The sequence below is a fragment of the Mesoplodon bidens genome, assembly GCF_964165515.1.
Source record: "Mesoplodon bidens genome assembly, contig: HAP1_SCAFFOLD_118, whole genome shotgun sequence".
In the NCBI taxonomy this organism is placed as follows: Eukaryota; Metazoa; Chordata; class Mammalia; order Artiodactyla; family Ziphiidae; genus Mesoplodon; species Mesoplodon bidens.
In genome coordinates this window covers 1360966-1387626 of record NW_027671260.1, presented here as the reverse complement: position 1 = coordinate 1387626, position 26661 = coordinate 1360966, and the positions used below count along the sequence as shown (strand labels likewise).

The following is a 26661-nucleotide window of genomic DNA, read 5'->3' as shown; positions in this document are numbered from 1 at the left end:
CCCCCGGAGATGTTCTGTGTCAACACTGTGCATTAGAATCACTGTTATTAACCTTATTTCTTTGGCTTGTTAAAATATTAATATGAACCACTCCCAGTAAGCAGAGCAGGAACTTATTCAATGTTTTATTACCTTAAGAAAATTTTCAGACACATCGAAAGCATTTGCCACCAGAAAACACATTATACTGTTTATACTGGGTAAGTCGTGCCCAGCAGAGAGCCGTCAGGTTCTGAGAGCTGGGAGTAGGCAGAACGTGCATATGGCCCAACACATGGTCTGCTGGGTAAGGGGGGATGGGATGGGGTCAGAACAGGCCTCCTTGTGACATCTCTCAGGTAACTCATCTGTTAAACCTAAAACGGGGGTCATTCTAGCCGCCCATAAGTGCGAGATGGGTTCTGTAAAACCTTTTATGCCCTTTGGAGGACACGCCAATCAAAGGTGACCACTCACTTGGGAGCGAACTAGAATGTTCCATTTGCTTACCACGTGAACCTAATGGGGCATGCTGGTAAACCTGGCCATTGGTGCCCTGTTACTTCAGGTCACTGCAGCAGCTCCCTTCCAAAACAAGAGGAGGAAGAGAAAAGGCACGCCCACGAATGCATTTCTCCGTTTACATCCCAACCTGCCAGAAAGCCCACAATCCTCTGGGCTCCCAGGCCACCTGCCCCGAGCCCTGGTATCCAGGATACCGCATGAAGCTGCTGCTCTTTTAGCAGGCCCTCACTAGCCAGACTTGAGTGGACGGCTGCAAGCTAATGAGTTGTGTGCGCCAGCCACGGAGAGGCCCTGTCACGTGGCTCTGGGATCAGGTCTGAACGCCACCAACTGCTGTGCACACATCAATTTACTCAACCCAGGGTTTATTTGCTGTGACAATCATGGCCTTCACCTGGAAACCTTCATCACTACTAGGGCAGATTCAAGGGTACCTAGAAATGAAAGGCCGTCCAAGCTGGTGGGTAAGTCAACTCTCTTCTCCTGGAAGATGGCAGCAAAGGCAGCAGTAGCCCCACGGCCAGGTCAGACTTTTTGCCACGGGCTGTCCTAACTCAACCACGTTGATCCCACTGTTTACACAGTGCTTCTCATTCCCCAGATGAGGACGTCTTCTGTCACCCACAGGAACCCAGGAGCTACCAGGAAAGGAAGGTAGTACTATCCTCATTCAACACTTGGAAACTGAGGCCCAGAGATATTAAACCCCAAGTTCAATTAACATGAAGTACTAGACCTAAAACTCAGGTCTTTGGTACCTGGTCAGCTGGGAAGATTCAAAAGGCCCAAGAGGGCCCCAGTTAGAGGGATGCAATCCAGCTGTGACGAGCACCCCACAGGCCTTCTCTGTTGGGGGTCAAGTGGGCTAACTACACTCTCCTAGCTAAGAGGGTGATGGCCTCTAAATGGATGGCAACCGTCGCCACCAGCACTTTCTCTAACTGAAAGGTGAAGAGGCGGGGCGAGTCTGTCGACGCAACACATTCCTTGGTTTATTTTCTCCGCTAGAAATAAACGGGAGTGTCTGAAGGGCAGCCCAGCCATTCCAGAGCAAAGTCAAACTGCTTTTGTCGGACAGCTCTCTGTTCAGCGGCTATAAGCCGAATGCCACTACCCGCAAAATGTAACCATAAAGGCCATAAGCCCGACGTTGTGAGTTAATTAAATGCCTCATTAACTTTTTAAAAAACATGACTTATTCAATTCATAGAAAATTTAACCATCACCGCTAAAGGCACAAGCATGTGGTTGCACACTAGCGTTTTAGCCTAAGAAATAGAAGCCTTTTTCCCAGGAGGGAAAGGTTTGAGGTCTTTGGCCACACAAGTGATCTATTTAACGCGGATCTGAAGCCAGAGTGTGTTTCTAAACTTCCAGAACCACATTATCATGACATAAAGCTCAGACAGCCTTTATACTGCACATGGTATCTTTGGCTAAGCAGAAGAAAATAACCAAGAATGCTGAAGACAAAACTTCAGGAAAACCCTCCCAAACCACACCCTTATCTGCTTAAGCAAACTGTCCTTCAATTTGAAAAGGTTGAAGCTGCCACATCTCCCAACTGGGCCATCATCCCAACATTTAAAATTCTGCCCAGAGAAATCCCAGAAAGTTGGATTCAAAGTTGAAAGCGTTCATCTACTTGTCACAATGTTCAGCATCAACACTGGTGATGTGTGGAATCTACATATTGAAATTTACATTTGAAGAAAAAAACAAATCCGACCGTAAACATTCCCAAGGCTTCCTGTGCAATCAAAGGCCAGGTAGCCTAAAAAAGGATGGATCAAGTGCCCCTTGGTCCAGGCCTCAGAGCCACCAAACCAAAATGGAAACTGTCTTAGAGGACCAACGAGGGTCTTTTGACCTCTCTGGTCCCAAAGGGAGGCTGCTGGAAATGATGCCAAGTTCACAGGTGGGGCTCGGAGCCCCGCCCTCCACGGCGGGTGCAGCAGCACCCCGCCCCCCCATCTCCAGCATTTGCTGGAAGCGGGAGTCTACTTTCTCAACCCTAACCCAAAAGTTGGGGTTAGGGGTCTCCCCCCCACCTCCAGCGTTTGCTGGAAGCAAGGAGACTATCTTCTCAACCACGGGGGGGTCTAGCTCAACACTATGTGCAACATCTGCTCTGTCCTCCTAGGCGCCCGCTCTCAGCTCTTGGGAAACCAACTGGGTGCTCCTTGGACTTCACCTGCAAGTAACTGCGCTAACTACCACAAAGTGCTCTCTAGCTAATGGAGAGGTCTCCAAGAGACGTGTAGATATAAACAACAGCACATTCAACCCACAACAACAACAACAAAACACCCCAAACTAAGCATAGCCCTAGTGCTTCCAACTTCCCACCCACAGTCATGCCTTAAGGCCAAGGCAGGCACACTTCCAAGGGCTCACGGCACTATGGACCGGGGTGGGGGGACACGACGGGAGACGGGGGACAGGGGCACAGAGCTGGCTGAGGGTGTGGGCGCCAGGGCTCCGGGCCAGCCTGGGTCCTGCCACCCCAGTGCTCATCCACACCTCCACGCTCAGCCTGCTGAACCGCGTTTTACTGTCACCATTCAACTCCCAGAGGGCTGATGCCAGCACAGAAAAATGCCTTTGCCCTGTGGGCTATTACATCACAATTGCTACTGACAAGTATGGTGGGGGAACTGCACAGGGCATGGAGAGTCATCTGTCTCACAGAGGTTTTGAACTGTAAAAAGGGCAATTCCAGTGTGAGCCAGTCTTGCTGAGGAGCGTGGTGGGCTGTGGAGCACTGCTGGATTGCTACCTGTACGGGTATCAGCTAACCCCTCTGAGGCTCAGTTTCCTCATCCGAGAGTGGGCTAGTACGCGTTACTCCCAAGTGAACATGTTAAAAGGGTGAAAGGAGTTACTACAGATCACACGGGCTTAGGCAGATATCAGCTATCTTTCTATGTTGCTCTAGCAATAGAGGCCATCACTGTCATCAGCCGTGCTGGGTTGGGATACAGCAGTGTGGACAGGGAGTTTTGTGCAAGGCTCAACCCCTGCTCCCCGCCCAACAGCCCTCGGCTCCCGTGCCCTCTCAGAAAGAGACTGCTCAGGTCTGCCCCACTCCCACCCCTACTCTGCACAGACACTTCCCACCCGCTACCCCACAGGGGCATCACTCTGCCCCAAACAGCACAAGTTAGTAGAGCTAATAACTACTCTCCTACTCTCCTTCTTGCTATTCAGAATCCAAAAGGGCTCATTAAAATTCCCCTGGTCGCCAAGCCCTGGGTTAGGTCAGATTTTATATCAGAGATAAGTGAGCCAGACTGGCCGAAGCAGCCTGCCTGCCTGAACGGGAACGGAACATCAGAGAGGCCTGCCTTTCTTTTCACACCACGACTGAACAAGCCACCAAAGAGCCCGCAGTGTGAGCGGGAGCCAACGCAAACACCCTGCTGGAACACCCAGCCCAGCCCGCCACGTGGAGGGGGCTGGGCTCTGAGACCCGCCCCCCATCCCCAGCCAGTGTGTCCCCCACCCAAGGAGCAGCAGCCGGTGGATCCTGATCCGGGGCACCCACAAGGATGCTCACCTCGTAGCCAAGCTGGGAGGCCTGCTGTAGGAGGGTCTCGCCCGCGTTCTTATTGACAATAAGTCTCCGTGCTTCCGGTGGCATCGGGCGGGACTGGGTGGTCTCTGGAGGGGAGCTTGACCATGTCAGCTGCGAGGCCTGGGAAGCTGGTAACAATTGCTGCAAACAGTCCAAGGCCTTCTGGTCCTGCTTGGCCGGCGAAAGATCATAGCCGGAACTGGGCTCAGGCCGCTTTCAAAATCTCCGGACGGTCACCTATCACGAAACCAGGCAGCGCACACATTTCAGGCTGTCCTTCCTCCACCCGCCTGGTTCGCCTCCTCCCTGAGTTACAAACCTGAGTGGAGGAAAGCACTTTTCCTCCTCTCAGTCTGGGGGAGGCGGGGCGCGAGGAAGGGGTTGCATTTTTACTAGCTGGAAACTTCACCACCACCCAGGAGACACGTCCCCTAGGAAGGGGCAGGGACGTTTTGGGGGGAGGGGTTCAGGAAAAGGAAAGCTTTGTCCCCAGAAGCAGAGAAGCAGGCAGGCGGGATGTGCCTGCATGGGCCCGGGGGGCGGGGGAGAGCCAGGGGCAAGAGGTACCTTGCCATCCGCATTGTCCACCTAGGAGTCCCCTGGCAGCGGCAAGCCCCGCCTGGGCTCCTGAGGGATCAAATGCTTGGTTTTGCACGGTCGCTTCCCGGATGGTTTCTCGCTGTTGTCGGTGTATTTCTGCGGCAGGGGCGAAGGCTGCCAATCCATTTCTTCGTCCATGCACAGCACATCTGTCAGGGGGAGAAGCAGCGGGCGTTACACAGTTGTAGCCGGTGAGGAAAGAAAAGCCCATTGTTAGCACTGATCGTTGGAGCAGCTTCAGTTTTTAAAGATATACCAATTATGTTTTCAAAGCGCTAATATGTTAATCATCCCACATTCAACCGGCAAATAGGCTAACCCACGAAACGCCAAATGGCAAGTCGCTTCAAAGGGCCGCAAGAGAGGGCAGAAGCCAGCCCTTCGTGCGCTCCCGTCCCCACCCGTGGGGGGCCTGGGTGCTCGGGACAGGGCGACTGGGGACAGCCTGAGGCTGGAATGAGGGCACTGACAAGCGCCCGGGGTCACCCAAGACTTCCCTTCCTGCCCAGCCGCGGGCTGGGTGATGAGGAGCAGCCCAGGAAGTCGAGCTCCCGCCTCACTGTCCATTCCATAAGGAAGTGTGCAGGCTGAAAGGACCTCAGGAAGAAAACTCCCCGCTCGCCACACGCTACTCTTGTCAACTTGGATGGCGCTCAGGTCCCCTCCAGGGCCGTTTCCCACAGAGGGCGGGTGATCCACCCTCCAGGAGCGCCCCCCGCCCCGTGCGTATCCTTGTTCATTGTCACTGCATTTAAGGGACTCCTCCAACCAGCTGCTGTTGCTTTTGGCCTCTGCCCTTTTCCTGCCAGGTTTCTCTTCGGAGATGCTATTGCCCTGGGGGGTGACCGCAGGCTGAACCGCCTGGATCACTTCCTTCCTGCCCTGCCGGCCAGGTTTGCTCTCTGCTCCCGCCGTTCTCTAAGGTGCAGCAAGCGGCGCTGCTTTCTGGGATGGAGCCCTGTTAATTCAATGCACACCTCAGGTTGGTCAGCTCACTATAATGTGGCTCTTCTAAGTGGTTAGAGGAACTGTTTGTCATTTCCCTCTCAGGCCAGTCAGCTAATGGAGAAATAACTACAAATTAATGAAGAAGCCCCCCGGGGCGGGGGTGGTGGTGCGGGGAACAAACTGTCTTACACATCACTAACAGGGGTGGGGGAGGGGAGGGGTGTGGTCACTGTGTTGGCTGGAACTTGTCACCAAGTCTCGGGAGGGGGTCTATTTGCCTTTGGCCACCTTTGGGCTCCAGCCCCGCCACCTGGCTTTGGGGGGGTGGGGGGTGGGATGGGGGTGGGGGGTGGGGAGGTGTGAGTGGCTCCCCCCAGGGATCCAGGGTGGGACTGGAACTTTCCACTGCTCCGCTCCAGGACTTCCGTAGGGTGCCCTGCGGGCCCGAAGCCAAACCGAGCTCACCTTTGGAGACCCGTCTCCGCTTGGCTTTCAGCAGAGAGTCCTCCGGGAGCACAGTGGTCTCAGTGTGGTTCCTATTGCCAGACACCTTGCGCTTTCTGTTCAGCCGGAGGGTGGGGCTGCGTGACGCGTCCGGGGCCGCCTGGTCGGCGGGGGACTCTCTGGGGGGCTCCGTGTCCATGTCCTCAGGAAGATCACTGTCTTCTGGGGCTTCAAAGCGGTCAGGTTTGCTTCCATCATAACACTCCCCTAGGGGAGGGGAGACAACCCGGAAAGGAGGGAACAAAGGTCACCAGGAGCAGGCAGGACCCCCACGCCCAAGGCAATCTGCTACCAACAGACCACCCCCCTTTGGAGACCAGGGGCCTCACACGCCGGAAGCACAAAACCCTCAGAAAGACGTCCCAAAGGAAGGACAGCTGAACACAACCAGCAAAGAAAGCAGAAAATGAGGCGCGTAGCCCACTCACAATCCATCCTTCAAGGGTCAAGGTGAGGCATCTACACCATCCGTCTATAGGCATGTGAGATCACTCCCTAACTGCTTAACTCTCCAAGGTGGCTTACTTTTAAAGGGGGGGTGAGTGACCTCACAGTAAGATCCAACCAATCAGGGCAGAGCTACAACGGGGGGTGAGTGACCTCACAGTAAGATCCAACCAATCAGGGCATAGCTACAAATGACTATGGAAACAGCTGCTAGTCAACAAAAAAGGCTGATGTCATCAAGAGACCAAATAGCCCCCAACTGCCATCTACACAGACATAGCACCAATGTTCACTTGGGTCAGCAGGGGCGAGGGTGAAGAAAAAGGGTAGGGAAAGAATGGTGGGAGGCTGGGAAGCTGGGGAGACCAAGGCAAGAGGAGCCTGGCAAAGGGAAAGGAAAGGCTTCCTGGTGCACACACAAGGGTCAAGGGCAATTTCAAAGAACTCAACCAGATTGCTACAAGTCCGTCTGTCCTCTTTCCACACCCGTGGGGGGAAAGCATTTCACTGCCATCGAGGGGCTGCTCCTATTTCCTGTCTAGGAAGAAGGCCCACAGTGACACCAGTCACCCACCTGGCACGTCTCCACGCCTTCCTTCCCAGGCAACAAGCATCTAAGGACATTTCAAAGACAAGACTCCAACCCCCTTCGTGGGGGTGGGGTGGGGGGGTGCGGCGGGCAGGGCTGAAGTACTCACACCTCAGCTCCGCCTGTGTTGCTCCTGCCCCTCTGCTCAATCTAGCATCCACTTAGGGCTTTTCCTCCAATCACCCCAGCCTAACATCACTCCTCACTTTTGCTCTAGCCAAAGAAACAGTTCAACTGCTTTGCTAGTCACATTGTTTCTAACACAAATAATTCCATAATGATCACTGTGCTGTTAAAGAGTTCCCCGAAGATGACCCTGTGTCCATCACCGGCCGGGGGTGGGGGTGGGTGTATGAGTTTGGTATTTCGTTAACACCTGAGCTAAGCTCCCACAGCCCGTTTTTCTAGATGAAATCATGGACACACCCCTCACATGCTGCTCGCATTCCTCCTCCTCTCCCTAGACCACTTCAAGTATCACTCCCACTTCTGCTCAGCAGGCTGGTTCCCTGATCAGCCTCTCTTGGGAGCATTCCCAGCATTTAATGGCAGCCAGTTGTAGGGATGAACCTCACCCTGGCCTGGGCTAGCCTGACCTGTGTTCTCAAGGGTGGAACACACTTAGCTTTTCTTCAAGGGTATCCCAAGGTGGGAGAGATCCCCATCTAGTCTTGCCGGAATGGTGGAATCACCCCAACCGCGAGGGTCTCCTGCCATGGCAGCAGGAGAAACCCCAAACTCCTGGCCTGTGCTTACGGGTGATGCAGCCCAGGCTACCGCAGGCCCGGTGAAGACGGCGTGCTGCAGCTCTCACTCCGGCTGCTCTGTGACCCTCTTAAACACTCGGGCAGGAATGGCGCCGCTTTACAACTCGGCCCCCTTCACTTGTAAAGTGGGAATGTTGGGTTTCCTTGGTGGCGCAGTGGTTGAGAGTCCGCCTGCCGATGCAGGGGACACGAGTTCGTGCCCCGGTCTGGGAAGATCCCACATGCTGCGGAGCGGCTGGGCCCGTGAGCCATGGCCGCTGGGCCTGCGCGTCCGGAGCCTGTGCTCCGCAACGGGAGAGGCCACAACAGTGAGAGGCCCGCATACCGCAAAAAAAAAAAAAAAGTGGGAATGTTACTGCTAGCCTCCCTCCAGGGTGGGCTTCATAATCACGGGCCGGGCTCAGCACAGAGAAAGGCTGGAAAAATCCCTTTAACCAAAAGATGCCAAGACTTTCAGACCAGCCTGAATCTCAGGCCTGAAATGTAGGAAATTTTAAGAGGTGAGCCCTGCTGGTTACACCATTGGACTTCTCTGGTCCAATCAGCCTTCCCTAAAAGCTCCGTGGGAGGGGATCCATGGAGGGATGGAAGGGCTACCTTAAGAACCCCCATGTCCAAGTTGAAAGTTTCTTTTTCCAAACTAGGTCCATCCACCCTTCCCCCAACCCCAGAGCCTTTTAGGGCAAAGATCTCAATTCCCCTCAGCTAAGGCCCCCCAAGACCTTACGCTAGTGTGACCTTACCCAGGCCAGTAATAACCCTGAAGGACACCCACCCCGACTGCCCAAGATGCCCATGGCCACCAGCTATGGGGTAGAGGCTCCGTGTCACTTGGAGCTTCTCAAAGACTGTTCTAACCACGACCCACACGAGGATGACCCTTGAGGGCAAAAGAGATGGGGAGATAAATAGATGCACGGGGATCCTAACCATCAGGCTTTGCCATCATTGCTACTTTTGGCCCTTCTAAAAGTGGGAAGCCATGTGCCCTTGGTCACCCAGTCTAAGCAAGATGTGAACGTGGTCCCTGCAGCATGGTCTTATGACTCACAGCACATATATCCCAAATTCATTATGGTTGTACCATAGCATCACCTCACAGAAGCATCACCACAGCAACATTTACAAGTCACTGTGGCAACAAAGCACCCTCACCACTGTTGAGCCATGCCCAGTGAGGCCTAAACAAGGTGAGAGGGTTCTGAGTCGCTGCAAGGCTCCCCAGGATTAAAATCCCCTTCTCTGTAGCTTAACTGTAATAGCACCTCCAGTCAGGGCTAACCTTGTTCAAAGTTACACCCGCTACACAAGGAGTGCAGGGGATCTCTGTTCCAAAGTAGTTTACAAACGTGCAGGTGCTCAGCTGGAAGAGAAGTTCCCTGAGCAAAGAAGTTTCATGAAGCCCCTTGACTGAGCCTTCCTCCAGCTCCTGGCCAGGCACTGCCACTGAGCAGGACCTAGGCCTGTCCCAGCCAAGTGGTTCGCAAGGGAGATGGTTACTCCAAGTTTGAGAAGGAAGGGACCAATGCCTCCTTGCCCCGCCCCATCTTCAAATGCCACTGAGGGTTCCTAGTGATGAACTTCCAAGTCTGAGGAACCTCCAAACTCATTTGGTGAACTTCCAAAATAAAAATTTCACTCAGCCACCCATGTGATCATAAAGAATAAATGAGTATCTCGGCCACTGTGTTTTCAAGTTAATTCCTTTTTTTAAACAACCCCTAGCAACAAGATGCACCCGCGCCAGGACAACCAGGGCCGTGCAAACAGCACCCACCACCTTAGAAGCTCCTGGGCCCTCCATGGGTAGGGGCTGCCTCAGAAGGGGGAAGGCATCTTGAAGGCGTCCTGGACCCTCTCTGGGACCCATGCCCGCCCCAAATCCCCGCCCCAGCTCCCATGTGCTCACAGCTCGGCTCTCGGCCACACCGACACCCATGAGAAGGACCTGAGCCCATATCAGCTCAAGACGTGATGGCCCAAGAACAAGAAGGCCCGTTCATATCCAGCTGAATGGAATGAACACCTGCTGGGCCTTGGACGTGGAGGCTGCAGTAAGAACAGTGGCCCCTTCAGGTGACCTTTCCTGACCAGCTATTTACAAACCCCACGTGTCTACAAGACAGAGGGTGGGTGGGGAACCCACCTCCATTGCCCCAACCTTTCAAACGGAGCCCCTCACCTTCCCCAACCCTTCTCCTGCCCTCCCATGGTGGCCATTCATGGCTCACTGGGCCACGTCCCGGGTGCTCCAGGAAGAGACCCGTCGGTCGGTCTGAGATTGGAGGCAGGCGGTGGGGGGAGGGGGCTTTCGGAATCATCTGGGGCTCAGGCCCTGCTCCCCATCAGCCACACCGAGTTCTCGTCTCCACGGTCAGCAGGAAAGACTGGGAAGGACGCACACTAACGTCTCTGGGAAGAAGGGTGGGTGAGGCCACTGAGACATGAAGGGCAGCGGCCACCCTGGGTTTGGCCACGTTGCTGGAGAAAAGGGCGAGAAGACTCGAGGCCGGTTAACTGCCCGCTCCCTTCCTCCAGCCTCCCTCACCATCCACCCGCAACAGGCAGATTCCCTCCTCAGAAAAGTGCATCCCCGTGAACTTGGCCTTGCCCACTTTTACCACATCTCTCTGAGAAACTTCCCTAGGAGCTGAGTTATGAGGCCACTCAGGAGGGTAAGGGCTGCGTGTCAGCTGTGAGCACAGGCAAGGAGGGAGGCCTTCTTGCTGCTTCACTCCAGGGTGGCCTGGACCCTCCGTTTGTCATTCCAATCCCGAGGGGGAGGAGCTCGGAATCGTCTACTCCAGGCACATCGAGAGCCCCATCCCTCGGGTAAGGCCGCCACTGACTAGCCCCAGAAATCCCCTTCTACGGGAGCCACGTGGGACACACCGGTCCCGGTGTGGCTTACCCAGAACCCTGGCCACAGGCCTTTGTCTGACCCCAAAGATGAGCTGGGGGAGGGCAGTGCTCCAAGCAGCAGAGAGAAGCACACTCTGCTGCTGACCACAATTTTCCCGAACTGCATCAGGCACCCACGACCTAAGCGTGCGGGCCAACGCCGACCCTACGACTGGGTCCAAGGGCCTGGGCCTCCCAAACGTGCCCACCACCCCCGACTGTCCCGTCTCAGGAGGATTGCACGCCCACCCTGTCCTCGACGTTCACCTAGGTGCCCTCACTCACCATCACCGGTGAGGTTTCTGGGGTCCGGAGCAGGCTGCAGGCCACAGGCCACAAGCACGCACACTGAAGAAAGCGGGAGAAAGACCTCCACTTGCTGCCAACGCATCTCATTAGCCCAGGAAGTCTCGAGGGCAAAGCCCGAAGTCAACCCCAGTGGGGGAGCAGCCGAGGGGACCGCAGAGTGTGACTCGAGGCCAACACGAGCTTTCTCTCCAGTTCGGCCTCCAGAACAGAACACAGCCGTCTGGTGGGAAGAACGGCCTCGTTGATTCCACGGCCTGGGAGCGTGGTGTCAGCTCCTCATGACTGCAAACGAGCCTCCACAGAACACAATGATGCTCATCTCTCTGGGGCCTTCATCAGCCCTCATCGCACGTGAACGAAACCTCTGCCTCTGGAGGGAGAGTCCGAGTACTCTCCACTCCCTCCCACAGGAGACTGTCACTCTGGAGGGTCTGGCTCTGGCTGCAAGTGTCATCCCACTGCTACCAAAAACCCGTGTCCGTACCTGCTACACAACAGAACACATACCTGCTACGCCGGAGGTCCTGCACTGCCATTCCTCTGCTCTACTGTATCAGACTATTACTAACTACAGGACTAGCATTGCTCCGGAAAAAGGAGACGCGTGCCAGGGAACAGCATTTCATAGGGGCTTCACTCCTGGATGCCGCAACGCTCAAAAGGACAGCCAGCCTTGCAATCCACAGCTGGGAAGGGTGGCCAGAGCAGCCCATTCTCCGAACAGCCAGCACCCAGACGCTGGGCCGTCGGAAGCGTACTGCTTCCTCTCACCTCCCTCGGCACTGGGAGCGGAACCGCCCCGTTCCCACCGACGTGGTACCACACGCGAGCCGCCTGGGTTCACTTACATCTCTCACTGTCGTTCTGGTCGGCAATGGCCTCCTCCGGGGTGACCGACTTTGGCTTTTTGTCCTGACTTCCTTTCAGCCTTTCCCAGTCAGCGGGGCTGAATTTGCGCACCTCGGAGTCTTTGGTCGTGGGGTGGCCACCTTCTCGCTCTTTCATCTCCAACTCTGAGAAGCGCATCACTGCACGCTACAAAGAGAACGGAGATGGAAAAAAGACACACCTTACCACCAAAGCTATTTCACTGCCCTTACCTTAAAGGAAAGTATCTTCAAAGAAAAGTTTGCCCAAAACCAACCACAATTTATGATACAACTGAGATACTTTAAAATTGAACGATAAAACGTAAGAGTGTCTATGTGTAACTAGTCACACACTCTTTATTCGTAAAGCCATACGTATGTAGAGATATATGTGGTGTGTATATATAGCCATACATACACTGTGGCATACAGACAGACATTCTCTTTCGAAGGTAAATAAAACAAAACAAAAACACAACGCAAAGAAAGCGAAACAAAAACACAACAGAAAAGAAAACAAATGCACAGTGAATAAAGACGACCATGGCCCACAAACTTCCCTTTGTATATTTGGAAATGAAATTTAACTCAAAAGGTTTATGGAAGATTCTAGTAATAAAAATTTGAAGAATTGACCTCACAGTAAGCAGCGGGTAGACATAAAATACTGTCCTCTTGTAATCCTTCCATCTATGTAATTAAAATGGGCACTCAATGGATCATTTAGATAACTTCAGCCATTTTTATAAGCATAAACCAATTTTTTTCTTAACATTGCAAAACAATTTGGCTTTATTTGTCTTTTAATTAAAAGTAAAATATCTTAAGGAAATTCCTATACAACATCTATCATTCACTAGCAAGTTAAATACATACTCTATCCCATTAAGCAAGGTTTGTGTTTTTGTTTTGTTTGTTTGTTTGTTTTTTGGGTGGAAAAAAAATTGCACGAATCTCACAGACATGCGGCCGCTACACACCTCCACCAAGTATCACGTAAGGCATTCTAAGCAGCGCTTTTAGGTATATTTGTTAACGTACAGTAACGGCAGAGAAATCAAAGCGATTGATAGGTAAATGTCATGCAGTCCTTTAGACATCCTTCGCAATAATTAAAACTTCCGTTATCAGCATTCGAGTGGAGTTCGCTTAAAATCAACAGAATAACTTAAAGTATCCACTTACGTCCCCTTACTGGACACATTTCAAACATTTAAATTATCCTAAGCTTCATTAACCAAATCAGCCCAGTGTCCTGCCCTATCATACCCCCGGCCCCCTCCTCTTCACACATTAAAAAAACCTGACAACTGGTCAGGCTCCTGAAATTCGGGTGGTGGGGGCTCACCTGCAATGCCCGCTCCTCCCGACTGAGCTGACGGGAGTCTGCGTACAGTCCGGTAGCGACACACTTGAACCGGTCACCCACGTAACCAGCGGAGTTTGCGATTCTCTTTGCCAGCTTAGATGGCTTCGGTTTCAGAACTTTGCCATCGGTTGATCCTGCCTCGTCAGCTCCGTCTTTGGTGTAGGTGGGGGTGACGTCCACACTCGGTGGGGCACTGCCCACGCAAAATCGTTTGGGATCCTCTTGGGTTTTCCCGAACGTGACCGCAGAGCCGTCGCTCCCCAGGGTCGGCTCCAGGAATGCAGTCGAGACCGGCGTCACCAGGTTCTCCTTGTTGGTTACCGCTGGAACATTCTCCTTGCTTAAGCCGGAAACTGGCTGGCCCGGAGCCTGTTTGAAAGTATAGGCTTCGTGGAAGTCACTGATGCACCCCAACTCCTCTCTCAGGGCAATGAAATCCCGGTGTGGCTGTAGGGCCATATTTTACTTTTTTATTTTTTAATATATGTTCACATGTTTCCATAAAGGATCCAAGGTGGCCCATAACATAAGGACACACAATATTAGCTTTAAAAAAACATGGGAAAAAAAAAAAAAAAGGGAAATCATGATCCTGGAAATGGGTTGCATCCTTTTAAGGGGTGAGAATAACAGAATGAGTGAGCCAAAGATTTGGGAAAGGATCTCACATTTCCAAACGTCCAAATCTTAAAATTGCACCAAGTGGGAATGTAGCTGTGGCAGTATTAACCTGAGAGAGCTCTATGATCGTTGTCTTTACTCATCACTTGGTTGCAAGGTTATAAATGACAGGGTAAGTGAAGGAGGGCAAGTAGACAGATAAGAGTCATTTCCTGATTCTCAAAAGAAGGGGCATCACCTAGGGAAGGGGACTGCAAAATCCTACAGGAATCCTCTTCATATACTAAATTTTCTAGGTGGCAAAAGTATCTCCTTTGACCCTAGCAGCCAGATGGAACTTAGAAAAGTAGTGAAAAGCTACTCAACTGAATGCAAGTCATATGACTAGGAGCATGTCAGTGAAAAGTTCAAGGGAAGATGCTGTGGAAGAGCAGTTCACCTTGTGGTTGAGCGTCCTCAGAACGTGCAATGGGAGGTGCAGTACCTGCTCTGTCTCACAGGGACCCTCCAACCTCTAAACGCATCTTTCCTGGGAAGCTGAATTCAAAAAGTCAATTTTAAAAAAAGATAGGGCTTCCCTGGTGGCGCAGTGGTTGAGAGTCCGCCTGCCGATGCAGGGGACACGGGTTCGTGCCCCGGTCCGGGAAGATCCCACATGCCGCGGAGCGGCTGGGCCCGTGAGCCACGGCCGCCGAGCCTGCGCGTCCGGAGCCTGTGCTCCGCAATGGGAGAGGCCACAACAGTGAGAGGCCCGCGTACCACAATAAATAAATAAATAAATAAATAAATTTAAAAAAGATAAAAGTCTCTAGTAGAGAAATTGTATCAGAGCCTAGTATTAAGAGCTGTAGAGCCACAAGTTTCCCATGATACGGCCTTAGCAGAGGCTGTTAAGGCAGTGACAGAAAATTTGTACCGAGGGAAATAGCAGAAGAGTTTGCCTACAATTCACGAAAATGCTCCCTGCACTTGGCCTGAAGGAAATCAGCAAAATTTGTAACAGCTTGTGTATTTGTATGCGGGATGGAGAACGAGTTTAATTTTTTAATTTCTCTGAATTATCACGTAAGATTCAGAAGATGCTCTCTCTGCCTAGAAGCCACCCCACTGGGATAACTATGCCTACGGAGTGCCTTTGCCTATGACTCCTACTTGCTAACAGACTGGCAGCCTGGCCCCAGGGCCTGGTCGCTGCTCCCAGTGCAATGGTGGATATGGTGTCAACGGTTGCAAAATCAAAGCCCCTTACATCCTCTCCATGCCTCGGTCCCACCCCCCACCCCACTCACCATTGATGTTCAGGAAGGGGAAGGGGTCCTGGATGGGAACGTGGTGCTGTGACTGGTCCAGCTCACCTTCCTCATCTTCTTCATCCACACCATTATCTTTCTCATCCCAAGGAGCAGATCCAGTGGATCCTACCCGAGAAACACACACACACACACACAAAGGTCAAAAGTGAGGCGCTCACGTTGCACTGTCATCCCTGCAGCCCACTCCCAGCTCCTCCTACGGAGCCCCAGTGCAAGCTCTCATCCCCTCCCCTATCCAGGAGCTGCAGACCCTACTCCCTTCTCCTAGAAACCTTTTAATTCCTACTCTAAACCCCTTTCTACACATTCGCATCCGTTCTAAGGACACAAGGAGCACAGCTTCTCTCCTTTATAAGCTTACTGTGAAGACAGACCCTTCCCTCATGGCAGAGCCTCACTAGATTCACTGGAGGTCAAGTCTAAATTATCTGGCTCTTAGTCGGAACTGGCTCAACATTGAGTAAATATAGGGATCAGGTGGTATTCTCCTAGGAAAAATACCATACAAATTAAATGATCACTTACCCATCATTTATAAAGAGAACTTAATAGCCTTCATAATGTCATGGCAATTGATTCTTAGAACAGCCTTTGAAATACGCAGGAAAGATCAGAACCCAGATTTTATAGTGGAAGAAGCTGAGGCTCAAAATGTTGAATGACTTGATTCAATGTCCCACAAGTAGTGAAATAGAAAGACCGAGGTTTATAACTCAGACCTTCTAAGTTTTAAGCCCTCCTTCTTCTAAACTACCTGGCCTCTGTTCTCAGTGTTGAGTCCCAAGAGAAGTTATTTTTTATAGAACTCAATACCCCCTCTTCTTTCTAATGCTTTACTGTTCCACTGGGTGGGCAGGAAGACTGTGCTGAGTTTATATCTTTTGTTCTCTGGGTTCTTTCTAGGGACAGCATTTCTTGCTTTATTTACCAGTCTTCAACTTTGTAAGCGAGGCGACTTTCAAGTCGACTATCGCTTTAAGGGTCCAGCCCGGAACCTGGCACACTGTCCACCTTCTCCCCAGCAGCTGGGGCCTCACCTGGGTTAATGATAGAGCCCTGGGGCTGGGGGATGTCACACACTTGATATATCTTCACTGGGTTCATGGGCACCTCCTTGGTGCCGTCGTACATCAGGTTGAATTCCCTGCTCTTGTTGAGCGCACAGCGGAGCTGGGCCTTCCATTTAGCTGGGTCGGGGTCGTCCACCCCTTCCTGGTACTTCCCCTGTCTCCACAGCCCAGGCCTGAGGGATAGGAAACTACAGTGAGTGCCTGATTGTTGCCCAGAAACACTGGAAAGTGTGCCCGCCCTCCCTCATACAGACACAGATACACACAGCCCTGCCTGACCGCCCCATCACCCCAACTCCAATTTACAGAGACTGCAGCAGAAAACACCACGCTGGGGACCAGGCAAGGCAGGGCCTGAGACAAATTAAGCCAAATGCAAATACAGTATTTTAAAAAGAGGAGTCTCATCTCAAGTGCTTGTGCCAGCATCATCTGTCAAGACTACAATGGCCTTAATGAAGGGTTAAAAATAAAGAAAAATCTGGAACAAGTATACACCAAAATACTAATGGCAACTTTTGGATAGCAAGATTTCAGGTAATTTTGTTTTGTTTGGCTTGCCTTATTTGTTTTTCACATGAATTGCTTATATAATAAGAAGAGAAAGGGAGGTGGCGTATGATATGAAGAATTTAGGCTTGCAGTTCCCTCTCCCTTCAGTCTTTAACCTGATGCACAAATAACTGTTGAAACCAAGTACCTTTAGGAGTAGCAGCCCATAGGAGGGCAGGAAGCACGCTCTGGGGGTTCAGCTGGCCTCAGTGCAAGGCTGAGGGCCTCAAGTCCTAATAAACTCACACCACCTGCCTTTCCCTGCTTCCTCAAACTCCCACATTGGGAACATTTTGCTGGGAACACCAGTGGCTGGTGGCCTGGGCCAAAACCAGTGTGGCCCCGCCTCTCTGGTTTTCAATTTCCAGGTCTAACAGGCATCTATGTGTCTGTTCACGGGATATCAGCCCTCCCCCACTGTTAACGTATCTCAGATGTCTACACTTTCTTCAGGGCTGTGACGTATGTGCTGGTGCAGAAAAGGGGGATGTCTTTTGCAGAGGACTCAAGATCAAGAGAACGAGATGGACCGGCCAGACTGCTCCCACTTGATGTTAGGAAGATAAGGTGGCCATGTAGTTAGAATTCTGCAGGGGAACATAGCCTATAGAGTCTATGGGTTTGCGGATCCACAACTTTTATTTTTTCAGTAATGCCAACCAAGCTCGTAAGAGACTGACATATAATCCAGAATGCCAGTCTACTCATTTTCAAAGGGGGATAAAGCTGGTCAGTGACCAGCATGGTTAAGTCCAATAACCTGGACATAACCATGTATGATCTCAACCAGTAACTCCTGTATCTGGTTTCTAATGACAATTCCAAGAACATAAGACCCACTCAACATTTAAATCCAAATTTTCAGATGACTCCAAAGCTAAATGGAAATGATTTGATATTGAACTCTAAATCTGCATTATCTAGACTATCTCTTACCCAGTTGGGTAACCCAGAAGCGACAGTAAGAGGCTCCTGCTTTCCCAAAAATCACAGGGTGTAAAAATGAAAAGCACTGGAAAGGCAAGACCCCCAGTGAATTTGCAAAGCTGCTCTTGTGTCTTTTTCTTTTTGACCTTGAAGCCAGGAGAAATTCTAAAAATACAAATGTATTAATTTTTAAAACTTGACTTTACTGAATATTGTTCAAATCCCCAAGCCTACAAAAATAATTTTATTTTTTTAAAAATGCTCCCTCTTCAGACTATACTACAAAGCTACAGTAATCAAGACAGTGTGGTACTGGCACAAAAACAGAAAGATAGATCAATGGAACAGGATAGAAAGCCCAGAGATAAACCCACGCACATATGCTCAACTTATCTTTGATAAAGGAGGCAGGAATGTACAGTGGAGAAAGGAAAGCCTCTTCAATAAGTGGTGCTGGGAAAACTGGACAGGGACATGTAGAAGTATGAGACTAGATCATTCCCTAATACAATACACAAAAATAAGCTCAAAATGGATTAAAGACCTAAATATAAGGCCAGAAACTATCAAACTCTTAGAGGAAAACATAGGCAGAACACTCTATGACATAAATCACAGCAAGATCCTTTTGGACCCACCTCCTAGAGAAATGGAAATAAAAACAAAGATAAACAAATGGGACCGAATGAAACTTCAAAGCTTTTGCACAGCAAAGGAAACCATAAACAAGACCAAAAGACAACCCTCAGAATGGGAGAAAATATTTGCAAATGAAGCAACTGACAAAGGATTAATCTCCAAAATTTATAAACAGCTCATGCAGCTCAATAGCAAAAAAACAAACAACCCAATCCAAAAATGGGCAGAAGACTTAAATAGGCATTTCTCCAAAGAAGATATACAGACTGCCAACAAACACATGAAAGAATGCTCAACATCATTAATCATTAGAGAAATGCAAATCAAAACTACAATGAGATATCATCTCACACCAGTCAGAGTGGCCATCATCAAGAAATCTAGAAACAATAAATGCTGGAGAGGGTGTGGAGAAAAGGGAACACTCTTGCACTGCTGGTGGGAATGTGAATTGGTACAGCCACTATGGAGAACAGTATGGAGGTTCCTTAAAAAACTAAAAATAGAACTACCATATGACCCAGCAATCCCACTACTAGGCATATACCCTGAGAAAACCATAATTCAAAAAGAGACATGTACCAAAATGTTCATTGCAGCTCTATTCACAATAGCCCGGAGATGGAAATAACCTAAGTGTCCATCATCGGATGAATGGATAAAGAAGATGTGGCACATATATACAACAGAATATTACTCAGCCATAAAAAGAAACGAAACTGAGCTATTTGTAATGAGGTGGATAGACCTAGAGTCTGTCATACAGTGTGAAGTAAGTCAGAAAGAGAAAGACAAATACCGTATGCTAACACATATATATGGAATTTTTAAAAAATGTCATGAAGAACCTAGGGGTAAAACGGGAATAAAGACACAAACCTACTTGAGAATGGACTTGAGGATATGGGGAGGGGGAAGGGTAAGCTGTGACAAAGCGAAAGAGAGGCATGGACATATATACACTAGCAAATGTAAGGTAGATAGATAGTGGGAAGCAGCCGCAGAGCACAGGGAGATCAGCTCGGTGCTTTGTGACCGCCTGGAGGGGTGGGATGGGGAGGGTGGGAGGGAGGGAGATGCATGAGGAAGGGATGTGGGAACAGATGTATATGTGTAACTGATTCACTTTGTTATAAAGCAGAAACTAATAAAAATAAATAAATAAATAAATAAATAAATAAAATACAAAAAATACAAAAATAAAAATGCTCCCTGCCTCAAAGGAGTTTACAATCCCTTAAAGGAGACAGATGAGTCAATAGATCAGAAATATAGATACTATGTAACACCAGTAAAACTGCCTAATCCATAAAGAGTCGGGGGGTAGGTATGGTTGGCCAAGTTTATCAGAATTTATGATTCTAGGGCTGAATCTTGAACATGGGTAGAAGTTAACCAGGTGAGAAGCGTGGGTCACGATACTCCAAGCAGAAGAAGCTTTATGGGCAAAGGCAGAGGCTGAAAAGCACAGTGCTTAGGGGACCTACAAGCAGTTCAGCTTGCGTGGAGGCAGCATGAGATGAAAGTCTGGGCTTGTAAGTAGGAACCATGCCAAGGAGTTTGGACCTGATTCTTAGAACACTGAGAACCACTGAGAGATCTAAGCAGGTTGTGATGGGATCAGATTTAAGTTTTAGAAAGAACCCTCTAGCTGCAGGACTGAAAAGGGTTTAGAGGGAGGCAAGGCATGAAGATAACACATAGTCTCTATATAAACCATGTAATAGTGTCACTAGGGTCTGAACTAAGGAGGTGGCGGTAGGGATAGAGGATACAGGTAACGAAGGAGCCGTTAAAGACGCTGACTTGACAGAGCTTGATGAGGAACTGAGTCCTTGAAGAAGGTGAGAGAGAAATCAAGGATGATTCCCTGGTTTAGGGTTTGGGAGACTGGGTGGGGGGTGATGCTGGCCACTGAGATAGGAGCAGGTTTAGAAAGATGATTTCCCTTTGGAAATGTCGGAGTTCAAATGCCTGTGGAAGGCCTAGGGGAGAAGGCCCAGCATGCCCAGGGCAGTTTTTTATCCCCACTCACCTCTCACATCACCTGAGGGACTCTCCCTGCCTGCCTCCAGCCTGGAAGAAGGTCCACCAGATTACGGACATCTCTGCCCTGTGGGCAAGGACCAATTTCTTTTCATTTCTGTATCCCTGCTCAGGCTTTAGCACACAGTAGGTCAATGTGTATTTGTTGAATTGCCTCAAATTTACAGAAATACACTTCTTGGGGAATGAATAAGTTGCTATTACGGATGGAAGACCAGGAAAACAGCTATGAGCAGAAGGCCAAGGAGACACTGCAGAAAGTGCTGGAGGAGAAAATGCGTGCAGAACAGCAACTGCAGAGCAAACAGGTGTGGGGATGCTCCATAATCCTTGGGGCTGGGAACCCTGGGGCAGTCTGGGTGGCAAGGGAGCCAGCTGCACAACTCCCTGGAACCCCCAAGGCACCACCCTCTCCTCTGATCTCCCTCAGCGGTCCCTGGCCCTGGCCGAGCACAAGTGTGAAGAGTGGAAGAGCCAGTACGAGAGCCACCCCCAGCATGCAACTGTCCCCTACCCTGCCAGCCCAGTAATCATGAATGCCGTCTTCCTTCTCTTTTTTACAATGTGGTACATATGGATTTTTTTTGAATGAGATTTAACCAGCTTTTAAACCTTTCTTCTTTCTAACAATATCAGTACTCTCTGACTCTCCAAATGCACCTTTTCAAGTTGATTTAATTTATGGAAAAATCACCCTTCATACTTTCCCTTTCTTTTTTAAGCTTCCCCATGGTAGTGTAATGTAGTAGAAGGAGATTTGGCCTGGGAGTTTGGACACCAGGGTTCTAGCGGCAGTAACCCACAGTTACACACGTTATATTATTAAAGAAAAAAGTAACTTACAGAAATGTATGAGGCCATTATGCACATACACACAAATATATATTCACTCATATATCCATAAAAAAGTAGTCTGGAAGGTTCTATAAAATGTTAAAGGTGTTCATCCCACGGTGGAGGAGATATACGTTAACTGTATTACCCTCTTAAATTTTTACAGTAAATATATATTACTTTTATAATTTAAAAAGCCAAACTTTTCATTTTTAAAAACCTAAAACATGAAAGAAAACTGGAAAACCAACAAAATTAAAACAATCCCTAAGTCTGAGGCAACGATTTTTTTATCCGAGTACAAGTGATGAATGAAAATACTAAGAATGGTGTGTGACACCTTAAAGTATAGAAAAAAATACAGTAAGGCAAGTAGGCATTAAGATAATAGAATATAAAAAGTTACCCAGATATATTCAGACAATGGACTATTATTCCAGTAATAAAAAGAAATGAATTACTAATATGAGCTACACGGATGAGTCACAACATGAGGAGCCAAAGAAGCCACGTGCAAAAGGGTACTTATTGTATGCTTCCATTCATATGAATTTCTAGAAAAGGAAACACTAATACATAGTGAAAGAAAGCATGTCAGTGGTTGCCTGATGCCAGGCCTGGGAAACTGACTGTAAAAGGATAAGAAGGAACTTGTTGCAGGTATTGGAAGTGTTCTGTATCTTGACTTTGGCGATGACAATATAGATATACACATTTGTCAAAACTTATCAAATTACACGCTTAAAATGGGTACACCTTGTTGAATGTAATTCATACTTCAATAAAGTTGATTTTAAAGTTAAATTAAAAAGTCACCTATGGGGACTTCCCTGGTGGCACAGTGGTTAAGAATTCGCCTGCTAATGCAGGGGACGTGGTTTCAAGCCCTAGTCTGGGGAGATCCCACATGTCGCCGAGCAACTAAGCCCGTGCGCCACAACTACAGAGCCTGTGCTCTAGAGCCCGTGAGCCACAACTACTGAGCCCGTGTGCCACAACTAGCGAAGCCCACGTGCCTAGAGCCCATGCTCCACAACAAGAGAAGCCACCACAGTGAGAAGCCGGCGCACTGCAACAAAGACACAATGCAGCCAGAAATAAATAAATTAATGATAATTTTTAAAAAAATAGTCACCTAGATGTCTGAGTGAGACAGAGTCCCTTTCAGCTTTCAGTCCCAGCTCTTCTCTGAAGCCTCCCCTCGTTTACCCTGGCAGCATGTGACCACTTTGCATCTCTTTAACACCTTATATTTATCGGTTCCATTCAGATTTGATGCTTGAAAAGTTTTGTATATTTTATGTCTAGCTTCCATTAAACTTGGTTCCTCTAAGGCAGGAACAATCATCTCTTTCATAAATTGAGACCATTACAAAAACAGAATTATGTTCCCTTTCCTCCCAATCAGGGGAATTTGAAGTAGGATTGATGAAATCCTGGAAATCGTAAGCAAAAATGTCATTTCTGCATTTTTATGGCCACAGGGTCCTGTGTTTTCATCAGATTCTTGAAGATATCACAGAGCCCAACAATGCTAAGAATCTCTGCTTTGAATCCATGTGCTTTCACCCAGCTCTGTGGTACAAGGCACCCTGCCCCTGGGGCAATCTGTCTGTGGTCCCTGCAAAGATGATAAACCCACATCAGAGACACTCACTCTTCTGCATGTCAGTGGACTCCACTGCCAGCTCTTCCTCCACAATGACGTCACTATCGCCATCTTCAAGATTCATTTCTGTCTCATCTAGAACACTGTCTTCCTCCTCTTCCTCCTCCTCATCTTCCTTGGAGACATCCTTTAATGTGGCAAGTAGTCTGTTGTAACCAGAAACTTGTTCTGGTTCACTCTATGCTTCACTTTCAGAACTTGAAGTATCTATAAACTCTCTGACTAAAAGGAAAATGGGGATTTTAAAAACAAAAATTATACTGGTCTTGTTGCTACCCCACGACTATCATCAGGCCCACAGTGGAACCAAGTTCAGACTTTTCTAAATAAAAACTAGCTTTTCTGCAAATATGCAATCCTATCTATTCAACCAGACCGAGCACCAAATTTGTTTCAAACAGCTAATCTAGCTATGATTCTAGAAGCGCTTCCTCTTCTTTGAACTGCTCATGTTCCACATGGGAAGACAGCAAACTAAACACATGGAGCTTTAGGTTATAAGGCGATCTAACCTATGTGTCAGACATTTGGCACCTTTAAAGGAGCAACAGGAAAACTTACAACAAAAAAGTACTTTATTTCTGAGTCTGTGGTAATGAAATAAGACCTTTGATGATTTTGCACTCTATTTTATGTTAAGCAAACATGACATTCCCTCTTAGGATTCACCAAGAGCCCTCTGGTAAGCCTCCTTAACAGGTTCTAACAGGCTAATCTCTCAGGACAGTTCCATACTCTATACTACATTAGTTATCACAATGGCATTTTAACAGACATCTGCACTTAAAACTAAGCAATATTACTAAAATATAGCTTACATCTAAAATCAAAGAGAGTGGAAATGTAGCCAAACTTTAGTACCATATATAATCTTAAAAGTAACAGTCCAGAATCTACTATCATAAAGAAGGTATAAAGCATTACCAGTTGACAAGTCTGTGGTTTTGTTTCCTTTCTGGAAACCCTGAGAAGAAACAGGCAATGTTAAACTTTAACTACTAGTAGGTAGCAATTAGGAAAAGTCTAATGATACAACTTTAAATGAACATGGCAGACTATACCGTTATAAATACATTATATCTATTGTCAAGTAAAAACTCCATATGCATTTGGACAGGTTTTGGAAGGATATGCCAAATAGATAATAAGAGACGAATGAAAAAGTCTAACAAGACCACATGACAAATACTACAGTCACACAGTAACAGGCTCTCATCCAAAAGATGGGAAATTTTGGCAAATAAAAGCCCTCGGGGTTCACCTTTTCTAGCAAATTTCTTAAGTAGACTATCCCTCTAACTGTTGATAAAGCAGCCCAAAGGGGTGGGATGAGCACTAAGATCATAACTGAGAGTCTGGACACTTAGAGAGGAACCCACAACTACCCAAACATTAGTTTCCTCATGGTCATTGAATAGATAGGTGATGTCGAGGGTCCCAAGCAATTCTTTTTTTATTTTTTTTAACTTCTTTAATTTATTTATTTTGGCCTGCTATGGGTCTTCGTTGCTGCGCCCGGGCTTTCTCTAGTTGCGGCGAGAGGTGGCTTCTCTTGTTGCGGAGCAGGGGCTCTAGGCTCGTGGGCATCAGTAGTTGCACCACCCTGGCTCAGTAGTTGTGGCTCGCGGGCTCTAGAGTGCAGGCTCAATAGTTGTGGCGCACGGGCTTACTTGCACCGCGGCATGTGGGATCTTCCCGGACCAGGGCTCGAACCCCTGTCCCCTCCCTTGGCAGGCGGATTCTTAACCACTGCGCCACCAGGGAAGCCCCCAAGCAATTCTTTAAAAACATAGAAAACGAACACAAGCTTATAAAACCTCTGCCCAGTCGCCACACAGGAGGCGTGCCGTCTAGCATAAAACTACAGGCTCAACAAAGGGTAGGAAGACCGGCGAAGAACCCCATCTCAGGCGGGAAGCCGCCAGGATCCCCGGGCGAGCTAGGCCGGCGCCGGGGCAGCGTGGCACGCGGCGGGAGCTGCCCTGTCACTACCCCCGGGGCACCGGCGGACCAAACGCGGGGACACGCGGGCTCCCACCGGGAAAGGACGCCGGCAGCGCCGGTCCCAGCCTTGCCTCTCCATACCTGTCATAGAAGGGATGCTCCTCGCCGAAATCCCTTAGATGATGCTTCTGCTTTTTAGTTAGGGAGTTGAGCAGCTGGCTCCGGCTCCGGCTCCGGCTCCGGCTCCGGCTCCGGCTCCGGCTCCCGCGTTTGCCCATGGGGAAGACGTCAAGTCAGCCAACCTCCAAGAACCGCGTTTTTCACCTGGCAGTCGTCTCGTCAACCCACTCACGCGGGATTGCCAACGGCGCTTTACGGCGGAAGCAGGGTGCCATAAAGCAGACCCGCTTTACGTCGCGCTTGTACGACAGGCGTTAGAACTTCCTGTTTCCCATTCCGCCCCCTAGCGAGGCGCTTTGGAAGCACGCGCACGCATGCGCAGCTTTTCTCTGAGCCCCGTAAGGAAGGCAGGCAAGGGAGGCTTCGGGCTTCCCCAGGTATGTAAATCGGTGGGTGTACTTTGTGCGTCTGTTTTGGCTGTGAGAATCAGCCTGCATAAACGTGTAGTAACTGAGATGGTTGAATGCAGTGCCTTTCTATTATGCCATAATACAAATACCAACTAACATTTAAGGCTGCCGGTGCATCTCAATTCATCCTCACAACAGTAAACAAATAGACTTTGTTAATAAGCCTGATATTGGAGATGAGAAAGCTGATGCTTACAAAAGGTTACATACACACTAGCAAGAGAGGAGATGGAAACCTAATTCTCTCTGGTGCGACCACAGGCTTTTCCCACTAGGATCTGCCACATGCGTGTGCTGTGTGAAGAATGAGGACGCAAAGCTGAGATCCCCGCCCTTACCCTACCCCCTCATTTTCTGAAAGTATTGCAAGGGCCCTTGGTAACACATCTGTTCTGGCATTTTTCATGTTATAAAAGCAGAAACACATCCAGAGAGGTAAAGTGACTTTCCTAAATCACCCGAAGAGTCGATGTTAGAGAAAGCAGTAAAACTCAATAAAGTGTCTCAAAACTGAATTGGGGCAAATTGGGATGGAAAACTTTTAAAGGGTAAGTAACTTTTCTATATCTGGGTCGTGGTGGTGGTTACACCTGGTATACAATTACCAAAATTAATCAAACTGTACCTTTGAAATTGGTACATTTTAATGCAAGTAAATAATAATCTCAATAAACAAAGAGGTAAAAACAGCGCAACTGGACTTAATACTCTAGAGACAGGCAGAGTGTGCAGGGATACTTAAAAACCACAGGATAGGGCTTCCCTGGTGGCGCAGTAGTTGAGAGTCCGCCTGCCGATGCAGGGGACATGGGTTCGTGTTCCGGTCCGGGAGGATCCCACATGCCGCGGAACGGCTGGGCCCGTGGGCTATGGCCACTGAGCCTGTGCGTCCGGAGCCTGTGCTCCACAACGGGAGAGGCCACAACAGTGAGAGGCCCACGTACCGCAAAAAAAAAAAAAAAAAAAAAAAAAAAAAGAATACATATTATAGTCTTCAGGATGACTACTAAGAGAATAGTAGAAGAGTGAAAAACTTAATTAATGTGTGATTTTGGTGAGTCAAGGATGAATG

At 49.0% G+C, this 26661-nt stretch overlaps 1 protein-coding gene and 1 long non-coding RNA gene across 2 annotated transcripts; both read right to left on the bottom strand.

Moving 5' to 3' along the window:
* Positions 1 to 6165: 6165 nt before the first annotated feature.
* Positions 6166 to 13902, bottom strand: LOC308611656 (BCL-6 corepressor-like; the record flags this gene model as incomplete). Its single annotated transcript, XM_081260359.1, has 4 exons — positions 13364 to 13902; positions 11995 to 12181; positions 6215 to 6340; positions 6166 to 6179 (listed from the first exon to the last, which is right to left on the bottom strand). The coding sequence occupies exons 1-4, from the start codon at positions 13841 to 13843 to the stop codon at positions 6166 to 6168; spliced, it is 807 nt and encodes a 268-aa protein (XP_081116485.1). The 5' UTR covers positions 13844 to 13902.
* Positions 13903 to 23008: 9106 nt separating this feature from the next.
* Positions 23009 to 25358, bottom strand: LOC308611644. Its single transcript, XR_014014994.1, has 3 exons — positions 25141 to 25358; positions 23980 to 24019; positions 23009 to 23277 (listed from the first exon to the last, which is right to left on the bottom strand). It is a non-coding gene; the product is annotated as an uncharacterized lncRNA (long non-coding RNA).
* Positions 25359 to 26661: the final 1303 nt, after the last annotated feature.